Source organism: Hyaena hyaena, unplaced genomic scaffold, assembly GCF_003009895.1.
Source record: "Hyaena hyaena isolate Hyena2069 unplaced genomic scaffold, ASM300989v1 scaffold_6, whole genome shotgun sequence".
Lineage (NCBI taxonomy): Eukaryota > Metazoa > Chordata > Mammalia > Carnivora > Hyaenidae > Hyaena > Hyaena hyaena.
Window position 1 is genome coordinate 8,236,829 of NW_024080638.1, and position 16,483 is coordinate 8,253,311.

At 53.5% G+C, this 16,483-nt stretch overlaps 1 protein-coding gene across 4 annotated transcripts in view; it reads right to left on the minus strand.

Annotated features, from left to right (window-relative positions):
• Positions 1-16,483, minus strand: part of WHRN (whirlin) — a 92,767-nt gene that overhangs the window by 16,324 nt on the left and 59,960 nt on the right. For all 4 annotated transcript variants that reach the window (XM_039240241.1, XM_039240264.1, XM_039240257.1 and 1 more), the window contains exons 4-7: positions 4,767-4,969; positions 3,659-3,695; positions 2,007-2,219; positions 1,003-1,212 (exon numbers count right to left, since the gene is read on the minus strand). In XM_039240241.1, the coding sequence (XP_039096172.1) occupies positions 1,003-1,212; positions 2,007-2,219; positions 3,659-3,695; positions 4,767-4,969 (663 nt within the window). The remainder of the gene's footprint in view (positions 1-1,002; positions 1,213-2,006; positions 2,220-3,658; positions 3,696-4,766; positions 4,970-16,483) is intronic.

The following is a 16,483-nucleotide window of genomic DNA, read 5'->3' on the forward strand; positions in this document are numbered from 1 at the left end:
GTCACCCCTGGAAGGGACAAGGACTCCTGCAGAGGAAGGTGACTCAGAATGGTCAGGATAGGAAGCAGTGGATAGAAGATCCCCAGAAACTCAGATCCCCAGAGCTAAAAAGAAAAAAAAAAAAAAAAGCCATGCTGGGGGGTGGAGTCTGCAAAGCAATGGAGGGCGGGGCGCCCCAGGGCCGCTTCCTGGAGGTGCAAGCTCATCCGTGCCGATGCCCACCATATGCAACCTTGGACGTCCCCGCACCTGGGGCCCCTCTCGCCCAGCAGGACAACTAAGTGCGCCTGACGCGAGTCGATGGGAGATTCCACCTGTAAGAGCTCCCAGACGCAGAACCGGGAAACCGTTTCTCAGCAGTGCTTGAGAAACGCACTTTCCCCGGCCCCTTCTGCAGGAAAGCAGTGAGGAATGATCCAGACACAGGAAAGAGAGCATGAGCCCCAGCAGCTCTTCTGACCTCCAGCCTGTGCCCCGCCCCCTTCCTACCACAAGGACGGTGACACCTGGTTCCCACACCCAGCAGCAAGGTATTTCCTCGGCCCCTTCTTGCAAAGGCCTCCTGGGATTAACTTGCCTCTGAGCATCCCGGGGGCAGAACCCAGGACGGACCAGACGGTTTGTGCACCTGCCACGGTTTCTTGTGGGATCCTCCCCCAACTGTCAGTATTTCCTCTATTTATCTCACTACCTGTGTTTTACCTTCTTCTCAGAGCCCATCTCCCCCTGCCCCAGACTGTGAGCCCAAGAGGCAGGGCCACATCTGCCTCATTGGCTAGCTGTCTCCCCAAGCCATGCCTGGCACACATCAGGCATTCAATGATGATGAGGGTTTTTTGTTTTTTTCCCCCAAGGAAGAGGCTGAGCTGAGGCTCAGAAAGGCAAGGCCCAGAGCTGGTAAGGGGTGGCGCTGAGATTCACACCTAGATCGGTCTCACTGCAAAGCCAGTATCCTGATGCCCCGCCCTCGCTGGCCATCAAGCCGGGGCTGGGGCGGCTCACCCTGGCCGAGCTGACCGTGGTGGAGGTGCCGTGGCTGCCCGTGGACGAGCCTGTGTCGCTGTAGGAGACCATGGAGTAGGTGTCCCCGGCCCCAGGGCACGGGGGCTGCCGTGCCTTCATGGACTCGATCTCCCGCCTCAGCACCAGGTGGTCGAAGCGGTCCAGGTCTTGTGGGGAGATGGTGCCTCTCACCTCAGACAGGAGCGAGAACTGGGCATGGGGACAAACAGGGCACTCAGCCAGAGTTTCACCGGCAGGCGGGACCCATCCCCCGCTCCCCCAAATGACCTGTGTGCAAACTTGACCACTGGCTTCCCTCCTTAACCCTCCATGGCTCCCCACTGTCCTCGAAGAAGTCCAAGCACGATGCCCTGGATGCCAGAACAGCATCATCTGACTCCTGCCTCCCTCTCACCCTGTCCTCGCCGGCATCTTAACAGCAAGCACGCAAGCCTGCAGCTCCCTGAACAACCAGGAAGCCCCCGGCTTCCCTCCCACTCAGAATGCCCTTCCCTTGAGCCTTGCTGTATTGCAACTGCTCCCAGTGGATTTAATCACTTCTTCCTTGGTGCAGCTTTGGATCCCAGACTTCCTCTAGGGCAGGGTTTTCAAAGCTGGCAGCATGGCTCGATCACCCGGGGAGGGGCGGGTGTGTGTGTGTGTGTGTGTGTGTGTGGTAGACTCCCACCCACCGATGTATGGAGTTAACCAGGGGCGGGAGGAGCCCGAGCCCTGCTTGTGGAGAGCAATCCAGGTGCTGCTAAATGTATGCTCTGATTGACATTTGTTTTGCGCGCCTATCACAGGGGACTTTATTCCCCCAGGAGTCTACGGGCGGGCCTTCCCGCGGCCAGGGGCTGCCTCGGTCACTAGTCTCTGCACAGGGCTCAGGTTCGGCCCGACTCTTTGTGGGTTCTCAGTAAAAGAGTGGGGGACAGAGGCAGGCGGGGAGGACGCCGAGCCCTGGAGAAGCTTGGCCTTGCCGCTGGAGGGGCGCGGGTCACCTTGGCGTGCGTGTTGAGCAGCTCGAACAGGGCCATGACCAGGGCTTCCACGGACACGCCGCCGCCGCGGTATTCCTCCAGGTAGTAGGCCATGGTGGCACGCTCCTGGTCGTTCAGCAGGTGCCGCGCCTGCTCCTCCAGCAGCAGGCGCGTCTGGTTCCCCAGGCTGCTCAGGGTCACCTGGGAGCCAGCCGGCCCCTTGTAGAATCCCGGCTGAAAGACAGGAAGCCAGGGGTCTGGGAATTCTGAAGTGCTCTGGGGCCAAGTGGCCAGGCCATGCCAGTGACCACAGTGCAGGGGGGAGGTGGGTCCCTCTGTGGCCTCGGCCTACCCGGCGCACCTGCTGGGGACGTAGGTTACTAGACTGCACGGCCTCACGCAGTCGCAGACGGCTGACGGCTGTGGTGCCCTTACCCAGCACTTGTATGGATGTTAGCCCATCAGACCCCGTAACCAATCAGAGTGGAGCCCAGTGTATTCCCCAGGTTTCAGTATCTCCCTTGGTAAATTGGGGATAATAGTCACCTTATTTCTAAATGTTTTTTTTTTTTATTTATTTATTTCTTGGAGAGAGAGAGAGAGACAGCGTGAGCAGGGGAGGGTCAGAGAGAGAGGGAGTCACAGACTGAAACAGGCTCCAGGCTCTGAGCTGGCAGTCAGCACAGAGCCCGACGCGGGGCTCGAACCCACGAACCGCCAGATCATGACCCGAGCGAAAGTCGGACGCTTAACCAACTACGCCACCCGGGCGCCCCTATAGTCACCTTATTTCTAAAATACGGTGCAGATCTGTACCGCGCCTGACCCCCTCCAGGCCACTGCCTCTGGCGTCATCGGGAGGTGTGGCTAGAATGGCATGGGCGGGTGTCCCCTCTCCCCTCCGCCTCCTCCATCACCTACACACAGCTGCTGAAATGACCTTGTAAAAACAGGAATTGTATCGTCTTGCTCCCCTGCTTAAGCCTTTCCATGGTCAGATGCCAAACCTCTCACGGGCCCACAGAGCCCTGCGTGCTCCAGCGGCCCCACCTGCCGTCACTCTCTTCCCCTGTCCCCTCACTCACCACACCCCCTCATGCTCTCCTGGTCTCCCACAAGCCACCCTGTTGGCACAGCAGGACTCCGTCACGTGCTGCGCCCTCTGACTAGCTCATCCCCTTGCGCTCCTGCACCAGACTTTGTCCTGGTTACTTCCACGTCACATTCAGCTCACAGCCCGAGAGTCGTATCACCGACTCACAGGGCCTTCACCCTCCCTCTGCCTCTCCCCACCTAAACCAGGCGTCTCATCTGTTAACCTCTCTCATAGTCCCGAGCACCTTGCCTGATGGCATCGAACGCCTCCTGTGATTAGATACGTGTGCAGGTTTGTGTGTACGTGTGGGGGTCTCCTCTGCTAGGTATACCCTCCGTGAGGGGAGGGACTGATCTGTTCTGCTCGGCAACATTACCCCTGGTCCCCGGAACCTGGTGGCGCTCACAGATGCGTGTGGAATGGAGGGCAGGTGGACGGGCGGACGGGTGGTGGGCGGGCTGCCCAAATGAAATAAGATCGTGCGTGTGAGCGGCTCGGTGCACCTGCCAGTCCGAGGGCCCCCTACCTGGGGGTGCATGAACAAGCCACAGATACGCACTGGCAGAGAGCTCCCTACCTTGTTCGTCCCGTCCCTCGTAAGGTCCCCAGGAAACCTAGGGAGAAAGACAAACGCGTTCAGCTGTATGAGTGAGCAGTTCAAACAGGCACCAGCAGGAGGGAAAGGCCGATCTGGAGAGGCGTGAGCAAGTGTTGAGAGACCCATGGCCTCCACTCGCTGGGGCTACTCAAGGGCATAGGAACCCCTGGGCCAATGAGCGGCTTCGGGCCTCCCGATCGACCATGTGGGCAGCACTTCTAAAGCCACGCAAGGTGGACCCCTGGCTCGGGTGCATCCCTATAGGACCAGGCAGGTGACGCAAGGACAGGAGACAATAAACGGCAAAAGACCCGTGGCCTCGGGGTCAAGGCCAACCCTAGGGAAGGAGGGTGAAGACGGGGCAACCCAGAGCCCCAGCTCACAGACGCAGCTCAGCTCCAGCCCAATTTCAAGGAAAAGCATGTGCTCAAGCCACCAGAATTCCTGACTTTAAAGCAGCCAGAAATCCAGTTGTTAGTTTTTATTTTTTTTGATGGGAACCTGATGCCTTTTTAAATGTTGGCGGCTGATTAAAACAGTTAGTGTACTGGCGAAAAGAAAGGGAGGCAGGAGAGAAGGAGGGAAGAAAGGGAAGGAGCTGCTCTGGGTGTATCTGGCCAGGGAGGTCACCAACGAGTCTGAGACTTCTGACAGAAATCTAAAGGGACAGGTGACACTATCAGCAAGTATGCAGCCATCAGCAACTAGAGTCACTTTATGAGTCCTGAGACCCTTTTCCTCGGTTGACTCACAGGGTTCCTCATTCCCAGAGCTGGATGGGGGCAGGGGCTATGCTCCTCACTCCTCAGACGAAGCAATTAAGGGCCCAGAATTCAGTTAAGTGGTTTGCCCCAGCTACACAAAAGAGGAGAGAGGTGGCTTATGTGGTTCAGCTTTCCATGGGAAACGGTGCTGGGAGAGAAGGATGTGCTCAAGGTCATGGCTTACAAGTGCAAAGGACCCTGGGAAGGGAACCAGGGCTCAGAATCTTTACAGATCAGGGGGTGGTGAAGGGATGGGACGGGGCATGAGTGGCTTTCAGAGACGGCCCTGCGGTCCCGGGGCTCAGAGAGCAGTGCCGTCAGACCCTGCTGAGTGCATGGCAGTGTCCCCAATCCGGGAACTGGCAATCCACTTGGTCTCGTCCACGGTGGTGCGGGCGTGGGGGAGCCTCCCGACGTCCTTCACCGTCAGGATGAGGTGCTGGGATGACTTGAGCAGCTTGACCGCCTCATCATGTAGGATGTTGAGAAAGCTCCGCCCGTTGACCTCCAGAATCTGGTCCCCAACCTGCCAAGACCACCAAACAACACAGTGATGATGCCTGGGCTGTGTGCAGGACACCGACTCATGCCAGGAGCTTCAGAGCCCTGAGCCCCGTTCTCCTCCTGGCCAGCCTGACGAGGAAGTCACGGAGGCCCAGAGAGGTTATGTGGATGCCCGAGGGTCACCCAGCAATGGAAGAGCCAACTTTCCAATCCTGATCTTGAGCCCATGCTACTGTCACTGGAAAGGGCCACCTCCCCTCGACCTAGCAATGGTTTAGAGAGGTGGGTCTAACACAAGATTCCTCAGGGTCCCCTCTTCTAGAAGACAAGAGCCATCCCAGAGGGCCGGTGGGGGATGGGTACGGAGGGGGGGGGGGAGGAGACAGGCGAGAGATGTGAAGGCATACTTCCACCACTTCCCTTTTATGCTTTTACAGGGTTGGGATTTTTACCTTAAGCATGCGCCTATTTCCTTAAAATACAAACAACATTTTCGTTTACACGAGAAAGAATCAATAGGTGAGAAAAGGAGCCTCCTGTTAAAGCAATACCATATCCCTTGGATTCTTACAACAAGCAGGCAGTTTTATTTTGTAATGCAGAAACACGATTTTTTTAGTGAAAGGATTAAAAAAAAATAAGAGAGAAAAAAGTAGCTTTGCCATAAAAATAAACCTGAGACAGGAGGCGGGAGGGGAGTGAGATGGGGCGTCCGACCCACTCCCAGAATGCTGCACTCAGAAGGTCGGGTGTTTCTCTTCCCTGCTCTTCCTGGAGGGGGCGCCGCGGCCCCTGGCAGGGAAGGGCCTTGAAGGGCAGCCTCCTGCCTCCTTTTCCTTCTCCCCAGCTTCCCAGCCTGTTTTTGACACAGGATCAACCCCAGGGCGGGTGTTCCCAAGCATTTTTCAAAGCAGAATTTGGAAAACGTGAGCCGCTTGGGAATTTGGAAGAAAAGGAAGAGAAAAGAAGATGTGATGTCGAGGCTGAGGATCGGAACCTGGTCTCCAGGGTCTCGTCTTTCCTCTAACACCTCGGCTGCAGGTGCGGCGTTTACAGCATTTTAGAAAGCGGAGGCGAATTCAGACTCTGCGTCTCCCCTCCGCACCAGCCTGGATGTGCTCTGAGAAGGCTGCTGCCTCTTTGCCTTGACGGGTCCATTCAACACTCGCTGCACACCCACTGGGTGCCACGCTTCTGTGCCGTCCGGGACGCTGTGCTGAGCAAGACGGCCCCGCCCCTGCCCTCCTGTGGCCCAAACTCAACAGTGGGCTCAGCTCGGGGCTGTAACTGGATTTTCCCATCAGCCTCTCCGCACTGTGTCCCTGGGGCCCGGCGCACAGTGAGAATCCAACAAAAATCCATCCGATGAATGAAAAGTCAGGCACACATCTCTAGCTCCAGGGCCACCTCTGCGCAGCCCAGGGGCACCCGGAACGGGACTCCAGCCTGGGGCCCCAGATTTCAAGCCACCATTCACCAGATGCTGACTGTGTGCCAAGTACTCCGTTCGTCTCTTTGCATATTTTTTCCTTATTTAACATCCTCAACATCCTGCAAAGGAGCTTTCATTGCCCTTCACTCCACCAGAGGGAAAACAGAGGCTCAGAGAGGTTACACAAATGGTCCGCAGTCACAGAACTAGTGAAGGGGACAGAGAGGAGGCAGACCCAGGCTAACATGGCCCCAAGGCCCTGGAGTTTTCTCCTACTGAGCTGCTGTCGGGAGCTCTGCTCAGGGAGTCACACGTCCAGAGCCACCATGCAGCCGTCACCGCCCAGCCCTGTCTGTGGCACCCAGGTCTGAAACCCACCCCGTCTCCAACTCTGCCCTTATTCCCTTGGTAACCTGGGAGCCCCCCAACCTGGGTCTCCTCCTCCTCACACCTGGTTCCCGAGCCAGCACCCCTCCTCCATGCATTCACCTCTAAACCGGCCTCAGACCTGCCGCCAGGTTAACCTTCCCTCGGCCTTTTGCATGTGTGACATCCTTCTCCACTTCAAAACCTCAAAGACCCCCCCCCTCCCCACAGACATACACACAATCCCAGAGGCAGAAGAGAGCTAAGGGGTAACGGTTTCAAAGACATCAGACCCGGGTTCAAATCCTGACTCTGCTACTGCCATGGTACATGAGCTCAAGCGAATCCCCCAAGAGTTTCTGTGCCTGTTTCCCTGGGTGTAAAAGTAGGGTGCTGCCCCAGATGCCTACAGTCATCAGCCCAGTGTCAGCAGCGATACCCACCATTCTGTCTCTTTCCGCATCTTTGAGCCCCCTGGGTGAGAACCCAGGCTCCTGAGAACTTAGGTGGCTCCAGCTGGACTCCTTGGGAAGAGCTGGAGATGAGACCCAACACCTGGTTCTGGACCTGGCATACAGCAAGTGCTCAACAAGTGCTTGTGCACCAACGTGCAAATTTTGCCGTTTCCCACCTTGGCCTCCACAGCCCATGCTGGCCCCTCTCTGCGTTGGCTTTCTCAGATGCTTGGCCCCAGAGCTTGGAGAACTTCTGCTGGCATTTGGGCCTTGCTGAGGATGGAGGGCACTTCCAGCCCGCACCCCCCCACCCCTGCACCCACTCCGTGATGTGGCCTCCTGTGGGTTAGTGGCTCTGCCTGTGCCCTCCACCCTGCATGAGCCCGCTCGGCCCACCTACCTGCCCCCACAGCTCCGGGATGGAGCCCAGCCTGCACTTTCCAACTGCTCCGGGCTTCTGTTTTCTTAAGGAGCTCTCTCAAGAGCTTTGGCCTTTGTTAAGCTAAAGGAATCAATTTTAATCTTCCCTACACACTTTATTTCCATCCCAGCAGTTTAATTAAAGGAACTAGCATCTGAGAGACCAGATATAGCAGGGCATCCTTTTGTGAAAAAGTCTCTCCCTAAAGTCCCGGGAGGGGGAAGCCAGGGGAGGGACGGCTCAATTTTATGATCGTCTAGCTGACCCTCCAGAGAGGCCTGGCAGGGAACATCCCAAACCCCGCGTGGGACGTATGCATACTAAAGTAAGTACTCGTTGCGTATCCAGAACTTAAATTTAAATAGGCATCTTCTATATATATATATATATATTTTAAATTTTTTATAAATGTTTATTTTTGAAAGAGACAGAGCACAAGCAAGGGTGGGGCAGAGAGAAAGAGACAGAATCTGAAGCAGGCTCCAGGTTCCGAGCTGTCAGCACAGAGCCCGACGCGGGGCTCAAACCCACAAACCATGAGATCACGACCTGAGCCGAAGTCAGACGCTCAACCGGCTGAGCCACCCAGGTGCTGCGGGCATCGTATATTCTGATTCGCTAATCTGATCACTCTGGGGTGCAGTACCAGTAACTGTGGGGTGCACTGATTTAGCGTGGCAGGTTCCAAACTCTGGTTATTCTCCAGGCCCTGAACCAGGCACCTGTCATTTCCTCAGTCCTGTGAAGTCCACTTCCTGCCGCCCCCCACGAAGCATGAACATGCATGAAGCCACAAGGTTGCGGTGCTAGTCCTATTTTTTCTTCATGCCTATTAAATGAATACGTCCCTCCCAGATTCGTGGGGCTCGTGTGTGACCCACTTGGGGAACAGGTATGAAAGAGGAGTCACCCTTGGGAAACCCCCACTGAATGGGGGGGTGTGTGAGCCCATCTTTTCCATCTCGTTCCAGTCTTCTCCTGTTTTTCTTCTTCTTCCAGGGTCCGTTTTAAAACCGAAGTTCTAGACAGGGCTGGCTTCCGGGGCCCATGCGGCCGCTCACAGCCTCTGAGTCGGTCTGAGATACTCCTATGTCTCTGTGCCCGCTTCTCTCTCACCTCCTCTACTTGCTGGAAAATTCCCAGGTCCGACAGCCCTGCCAGCACAGGGGTCTTCACGCCCACTGTCGCTCAGAGTCCACAGGCCACTTCAAACAAATCCAGCATCTCCCTGGCTCCTCAGAGCCACATGCGGCCCACGGGGTGTCGAGTCCCGTCCCTGTGGCACAGCAGAAAGGGGCCTCTGGTTCTGAAGCCTCGTAACGGTGAAGCAGGAGCGGTGTGGCCCTGCACTGCTCTTGAGTGCACTGAGTCTCAGTGTTCTCTCTGTAAAATGGGCTCGATACTACCAGCAATGCCTAGGAAGCCATGAGAATCCAATGGGACCAGCAGCGTGCGAGAGGCTTCGATAGCCTTTCATGCACTGCCCTTCCAAATGCAGGGGACGAGTTCAAAGATGTTAAGTCACTTGCTCAAGGTCACTGGTCACAGGATGGGAAAAAGAGCCAGCACTTTTGCATACTCTTCGCACCACTGCCACCTTTCTTGCGGCAAGTCCTGGTTCAGTCAATGGCGAAGGGCGGGGAGACACCCATCCTTCCCACCATTCTCATGCCCATTCGCTGCCCCTTCCCCCTGGTTCGTACAATGTGAAGTGGGAGGTGGCATGTTTAAAGACCTTGATGGGGGCTCTTTCCCCTACAAACAGTTCCGTGTTATTCATTGCACCGTTACTTTCTCTTTCCCGCTGAGGCCAGCCCTGAGTTAGACAACGTGGGTCAACAAGGCAACTAGTCAAGAGACAGAGATGCTATGACTGCCAGGGCCTTCCAAAGGGTCTCCTAGATGGGGAGACTGAGGTCCAGACCGCATGGGGACGCGGCCAGGGCCACAGAGTGAGGCAAAGGCAAAGGCCAGACGCTGGGGCTAACTGACCAGAGCTCGGCGGGACATGACCCCCTGGAGAAGGAGAGACCGATGCAGGGAGATCGAGTGTCTAACCAGCCTGCACATGGGATGCCGACGGGGAGGGCACGGAAGGATAAACGCATAGAGGTGACTTAATTTGGTTTGTCATCACGGTTACCCTATTTATCACCACGGATGGAGGTGCAAGGGGGGGACCACAGGGGCGCCCTTTCTTTTAAGGGAGAGGAAAGCCTCCTCCGTCATCCACAGCCCGTCAAGTGACAGGCTCAGATCTGGGACACTCCATAAGGGCAGGACACTGGTCTCTCCTGAACTTGACCCACTGCCAGGAAGCAGGAGTTCACTCCCTCTGGGTCTGAGCCGGGCACAGGAGCTCGGAGGAGGAGCTCCTGGAGTGGCAGGAAGTGCTCGGCAGGCTTGGGGGTGACCCACCTGGGCAGGTGGGAGTCCCCTCTTCCTCCCTACGAGACCCAAGGAAAATCAGACTACTGCTCTAAGCCCATCTTCCCTCAAAACACGAACGAGATCACCTCTCGTTAAGCGGGAGGGCTCACAGACACAGGAGTTGGCCACTGGGTCTAATCCCAGGCTCTGCTACTCACTGCTTGTGTGACCTTGGGTAATTTCCCTCCTCTCTCTGTGCCTCAGTCATCTTCCCCAGAAAATGGGGATAGTATCAGTGCCTACCCTCAAAGTTTTCAGGGTTAAATGAGTTAATCCATGCTCCACTGTAGCCCCAGCACCTAAGACGGCATCTGGCACATAGTAGGTGCACACTTACTGAATGGACACATATAAAGCAGGCAAAACATCAGCTAGCATCCAGTAAGTGCTCAGTAGCTGCATTTCTGAGAAACCATGCATACACCCCTGAAGTGACGTTTCCTCTAGGACCCTCTCCTTTCACCTGTCTTCTCTCTGGGCTCTGACTTCAGCTCCACCTAATCACACATTTTGAGCACATCTGCGAGGCACACAGTGTTATCTCCATTTTACAGGTGGGGAGACTGAGGCCGGGAAGTGCATGACCAGAAGCTGGGATTTAGCCTTTGCTCTGCCTGCCTGCAAAGGCCCCCTCTCGAGCACGTCACAGCTCCTTTAGGAAAAACCAGCCTATCCCTCTGTGTTCCGTTCCTCGTCCGTCTCTCAGCACCGGGCTTTGCAGCATGCACACAGAAGGTGCTCTATTCCTGCCCAGTGAAGGGAATTGAAAACAGAGGACCCAAAAGAACCGGTGGCAGGATGGCAGAGGCTCTGAGCTCCCCCCCGCCACCCCACCCTGGGGTAGTCAGGACAGAAACCTGCTAACAGCTGAGTCCGGGAGTCAGGCCCCTCAGCACATGTGTCCCCGTGCCAGCCGTCAGGCCAGGACCCTGAGGGAAGCAGTTTCAGGGCCATCTCCGCCGCCTTCCCACCTTCCCGAAGCCTTTATTGAAATGACTTCTGCAGCTTCAAATGAGGACCCCGCTGACTGTGGCGTCACCACAATGAAAATTCAAATTCCCCTAAAGGATTTTATTGCAATTATGAATCTTTAATAGTCTTCCATGTCAGGTATGAAACTTTAATAGGCTTTGGGGGGGGGTGAGCAATACAATTTTAATGAGATAACATTAGTTTTTCCCAACAGTTCAGAAGTCAGTAAACCTTGTCTGTATTAAAAAAAAACAAGGATCAAGGTGAATGCTCAGATGGCTCCTGGAGCAAGCTGGAGGTGCGGGCTGGCCTGGGCGAGCCCTTCACACAAGCCTCTGGCTTAGCGCTCTCAGGAGGCAGGACCCCAGCAGAAATACCACAGATTGAACCAGCAAAGCCTAGAATCAGCAAAGCCGTTGCATGCTGACTCCTAAAAGGTCCCGCCTCCTTCCGGTTCCTTCTTCTGACGGTAGCTGCTGTGGGTACTTGCTTACTCTATTTGGGACCTGGGCAGCCCTCAAGGGCGGGCTGCTCTGATGCCCACATCACCAATGGAAAATCGGGGGCCCGAAAGGAGAAAGGACTCTCCCAAGGCTGACCGCTGTATCAAAGTCAGAGCATGGGCGGAGAAACCGCTCCGGAGCTCCTTCCAGAGGGGAGTCTAACGTCCAGGTAAACATATCAGGCAGTTACAAAGGTCAAGCCCAGGGGGACTAACAGGTATCCACCGCACTGAGTGCCTCTCAAGGCCAGCCCCCTCCCACAATTGAGCTCTAAACTTACACAGCACCGCCCCAGGCATGGAATGGAATATCCTGTTTTATAGAAGAGGGTGGTGAGGCTCAGAGAGGTGAAGTCACTCGTCCAAGGACACCCAGCAAGCAGGCTGCACAGTACAATCTGAACTTAAGACCAATCGCTCGCTATTCTGAGCCCCAGACTTGTATGTGTCCATTTAACATCAGGTTGGCTTAAAGGCACTTGCGACTGGCACTGTCCAAAAGAACTTTCTGCAATAATGGCAATATTCCCGATTGTGTAGCGTCCAATACAGTAGGCACTGTTATTTAAATTTCAACGGATTACATTTACATAAAATTAAAGATGCAATCCCCTAGTCACACCAGCTTCACTTCCAGAGCCTCATGAGCGAGGTGGCCACCATGCTGAACAGGGCAGCTATTGCTGACCTCTTCCGGGGATCCCATCCCAGTGCTCAATCCCCAAACCTCCAAAACGCTGTCTCCTTCTCCTCCAAAACAGGCTCTAATCCATTCACTCCAGTCCATCTCCACTAAAGCACCCAGGCTCTGACCCACCAGGCACCCTGCCTGGACCGCGGTCATGGCTGCCCACCCGCCTCCCCGCTTCCGCCTTCCACGTCGTCTCCCACGCACTCCTCTGATGGGTAACTTTATGTGTCAGCCTGACTGGGCTGACAGATGCCCACAGAGCCGGGAAATCGTCATTTCTGGGTGTGTCTGTGAGGGTGTTCGGGGAGAGACAAGCATGTGGATTGACAGACTGAGGGATGAAGGCTGCCCTGAGCACCATGCAGGGCCGAGTCCAGTCCACTGTGGCGGGGAACGAGGCAGAGGAAGGGCGACCTACTCTCTCTCTGCTGGAGCTGAGCCACCTATCCTCTCCTGCCCCTGGAGGGCAGCGCTGCTGACCTTGGGACTCAGACCAAGGTTTACATCTCCAGTCCCCGATTTTGGGGCCTTCACACTTGGACTTACATAATTGGCTCCCCTTGTTCAAGCCTTTGGACTTGGACCGAATTTTACCACCAGCTTTCCTGGGTGTCCAGCTTGCAGAAGCAGGTGGTAGGACTTCCCTGTCTCCAGCACCACATGGGCCAACTATAATACATTTCATTGCTACCTCTCTTAATCTTTCTCTTTCTCTCTGTCTCTGTCTCCTATTCGTTCTGTTTCTCTGGAAAACCCTAAATCCAGGCGCCAGGGTAGCCCAGTCGGTTGAGCGTCTGACTTTGGCTCAGGTCATGATCTCACAGTTCATGGGTTCAGGCCCCAGATCAGGCTCTGTGCTGATAACTCGGAGCCTGGAGCCTGCTTCAGATTCTGTGTCTCCTTCTCTCTCTGCCCCTCCCCCGTTCATGCCATCTCTGTCTCTCAATAATAAATAAATGTTAACAAAAATTTTTTTTTAAAAGAAAAGAAAACCCTAACTAATATACCTCCTTATGTAGCAAGGGGATCAATTTAAACTGCAAATTTGGTCTTGTCATACCTTCCTTAAAACTCCCCACTGAATACTAAGCTCCTTCACCTACTCTGAGAGGGAGTCTTACTTGGCTGATCCGTCTCATGCTTCCTTCCTCCAGGTGTTTCTTGATCCATCCACACTGGTCATCTCAGTTCTATGAAGAGGTGGAGCCTCTGGCTACCTCCGGGCCTTTGCACATGCTGTTTCTCTGCTCCAAAGATGCCCACCCACCCCTGTTCCTTACCTAGATGACTCCTAGTCAACCTTCAATCAAGAGGTCTTCTCTGACCAGCCCTTCCACAGCAGGCACCTCTGGTCCCCACCAGGCAGCGTGCCCTACGGCGCTCACCACAGCTGAGATCATGCTGGATGGTGTAAGCACTGAGTCCAGGGCCAGGGTGCTGCACCCTCCTTGCATGGCATGTGAGAGGCGCCCGACAAATCGATGCCTGACAGACTCAGCAAGCCAGCAAATAAACAGTTCAATGCACGATGAACACGCACACAAGCCAGCAGTAACCTGCCCCTTCTGGTGTCTGAGACATTTTCTGCTTGTATAAAGGCTTAGCTGGACAAGGCCGGGGCACGTAGGGAGCGGGGCACTTGCAGCCCTGCTCCATAGGCTGCGGCAGGGAATATCCCCTCCTTTTTTTTTTTTTTTTTTTTTTTAATCAAAGGGAAGGCAAAGAGTCAGAACATAACCGCAACTTTATTTCAGCTGGAATTACCCTCTGGAAAATGACACCCACTTCTTCTGTCCCTCATTCTGGCAGACAAAACGCTGGGTGAGGAGTAGAGAAGAGATATCACGGGCCCAGGGCCTCACAGGACCCAGCCCTCTCACCTGCTAGGTGCTGCTGTGCAGACCTGCAAGAATCCGAGTTCTCAAGTTCAAGCCCACAGCCTTCACACCCAGGAGCAGTAACCAGCCAGAAGAGGTGAGAGCAGGGGAAGCCCCGTTTATGGTAGCAACAGAAGAGAGGAAATACTTAAAGATAAACTTAACAAGAAGAGTGCAGCGCCTAGGTGATGAGAGCCTCAAACACTCCACATGAGCTTGACAAAGAAACTCCCCTGTTCCTGGAAATGATTCAGCATCCTTAAGACGTCAGTTCTTGCTCCATTGAAAATTTAACATTCTCCCAGTGAACACACCAAAAAAGTTTTTGTTAGGTAAGCTGAACAAAAGTTCACGTGAGGGGTGCCTGGATGGCTCAGTCGGTTAAGCGTCCGACTCATGGTTTGTGAGTTCGAGCCCCGTGTCGGGCTCTGTGTGGACAGTTCAGAGCCTGGAGCCTGCTTCAGATTCTGTGCCTCCCTCTCTCTCTCCCCCTCCCCTACTCGCACTCTCTGTCTCTGTCTCTCTCAAAAATAAACATTAAAAAAAATAATTAAAAAAGAGTTCACATGAAAGAATAAACCTGCATAGGCAGGAATCTTCGGTGCATATAATTAAGTCTGAAAAGCCTACGTACTGTACATTCCAACCCTGTGACAGTCTAGAAAAGGCAAACTATGGAGACAGAAAAGAGATCAGCATTGCTGGGGGTTCAGGGAAGGAAGGAGAGATGATAAGTAAACCACTGGGGATTTTTTAGGGAAGTGGAACTCTTCTGTCTGGTACTGTAATATGTGGATACGTGACATCACACATTTCTCGTTACAACACCCAAAATTTGTACGACACCAAGAGTGAACCCTAAAGTAAACTATGACTGTAAATGGCAATAATAACAGATGCATCCCTCCTGGCTCATCATTGCAGTAAGTGTGCCACACCTGAGATATTAGTAATAGGAGAAACCGAACTCTGTATTTTTTGTTCCACCTTTCTGTTCATCTAAAATGGCTCTCTCAGGGCGCCTGGGTGGCTCAGTCGGTTAAGCATCCAACTCTTGGTTTTGGCTCGGGTCGCGATCTCATGAGTTCAAGCCCAACATTGGGCTCTGTGCTGACAGCCTGGAGCCTGCTTGGGATGCTCTCTCTCTCTCTCTCTCTCTCTCTCTCTCTCTCTGCCTTTCCCCCACTCACTCTGTCTCTGTCTCTCTCAAAGTAAATAAATAAACTTGAAATAAAATGGCTCTAAAAAGGAATCTAGTAACTTTTTTTTTGCATTAAAAAAATCAAACTACAAAAATGGCTGGAAAACCCTGACGTAGAAGAGTTGTGGGAGGGCGTGCCAGATACTCAGGTCCGCTCTAAGCCTCTGAAATTCGCATGGTGGGCCATGGACTCATGAGGAGAGGAACAGACAGGAAAACAGACTCGAAGCAGGCTCACAGACACATGGGGATGGAGAATAGGAACAAAGCGACATTGCAAATCTCTGTGGCAAAGCTGGGCTTTTAATATAGAGTACAGGGACTAGAACGTCGCCATTGGAAAATAGTAAATTGGATGCATATATCATACCCTACCCAAAAATAAATGCCAGACAGATCAGAGATCTGAAGGGGAAAATGTACTTACGAGTATTAGAAGAAAAAATGGGTATAATCCTCTATATCCTGGGCCTTAAGGAAACATTTTCTAAAGAGAACTCAGATTTAACAAAAGAAAGGGGATGGATCATTAAACCAAATGATAAAAAACAAAAAAGGTTTCACACTGGAAAAAAAAAAAACCTTATAAGGAAAGTCCAAAGAAAATGACAACCAGGGAGAAAGAAACACTTGTAACGCACATCACAGATAAACGGCTAAAAATTCTGATAGCCAAAGGACAGTAAAAAAATGTGAAAAAGGTACAACAAAAGACATTAAAAATGGTCCTCAGTCATACGGAAAAGAAGATGTTTAAGGTCACTTATAAAGAAAACTGTCCCACTTCGTCTCAGGTCATGACCTCACGGTTGTGGGTTCAAGCCCCGCATTGGGCTCTGTGCTGACAGACTGGAGCCTGGAGCCTGCTTCAGATTCTGTGTCTCCCTCTCTCTGCCCCTTCCCCGCTCATGCTCTGTGTCTCTCTGTCTCTCAAAAAATAAATAAATGTAAAAAATTAAAAAAAAAAAGAAAAAAGAAAATTGCAAGATAAAGCTACACCAAGATACTATTTCTCACCTGTCAGACTGTTACAAACCGGACAATACCTGTCAGTGAGCTGTGGGCAAGCAGGTGTGTGGGAATGCAGGTGGCACAAAATTACCCTGGACCTGGGTCCTCCTCGACAAACTATATACTATGTATTTACCACCTGACCCAGAAACCCCACTTCTAGAAATGTTCCCTGAAG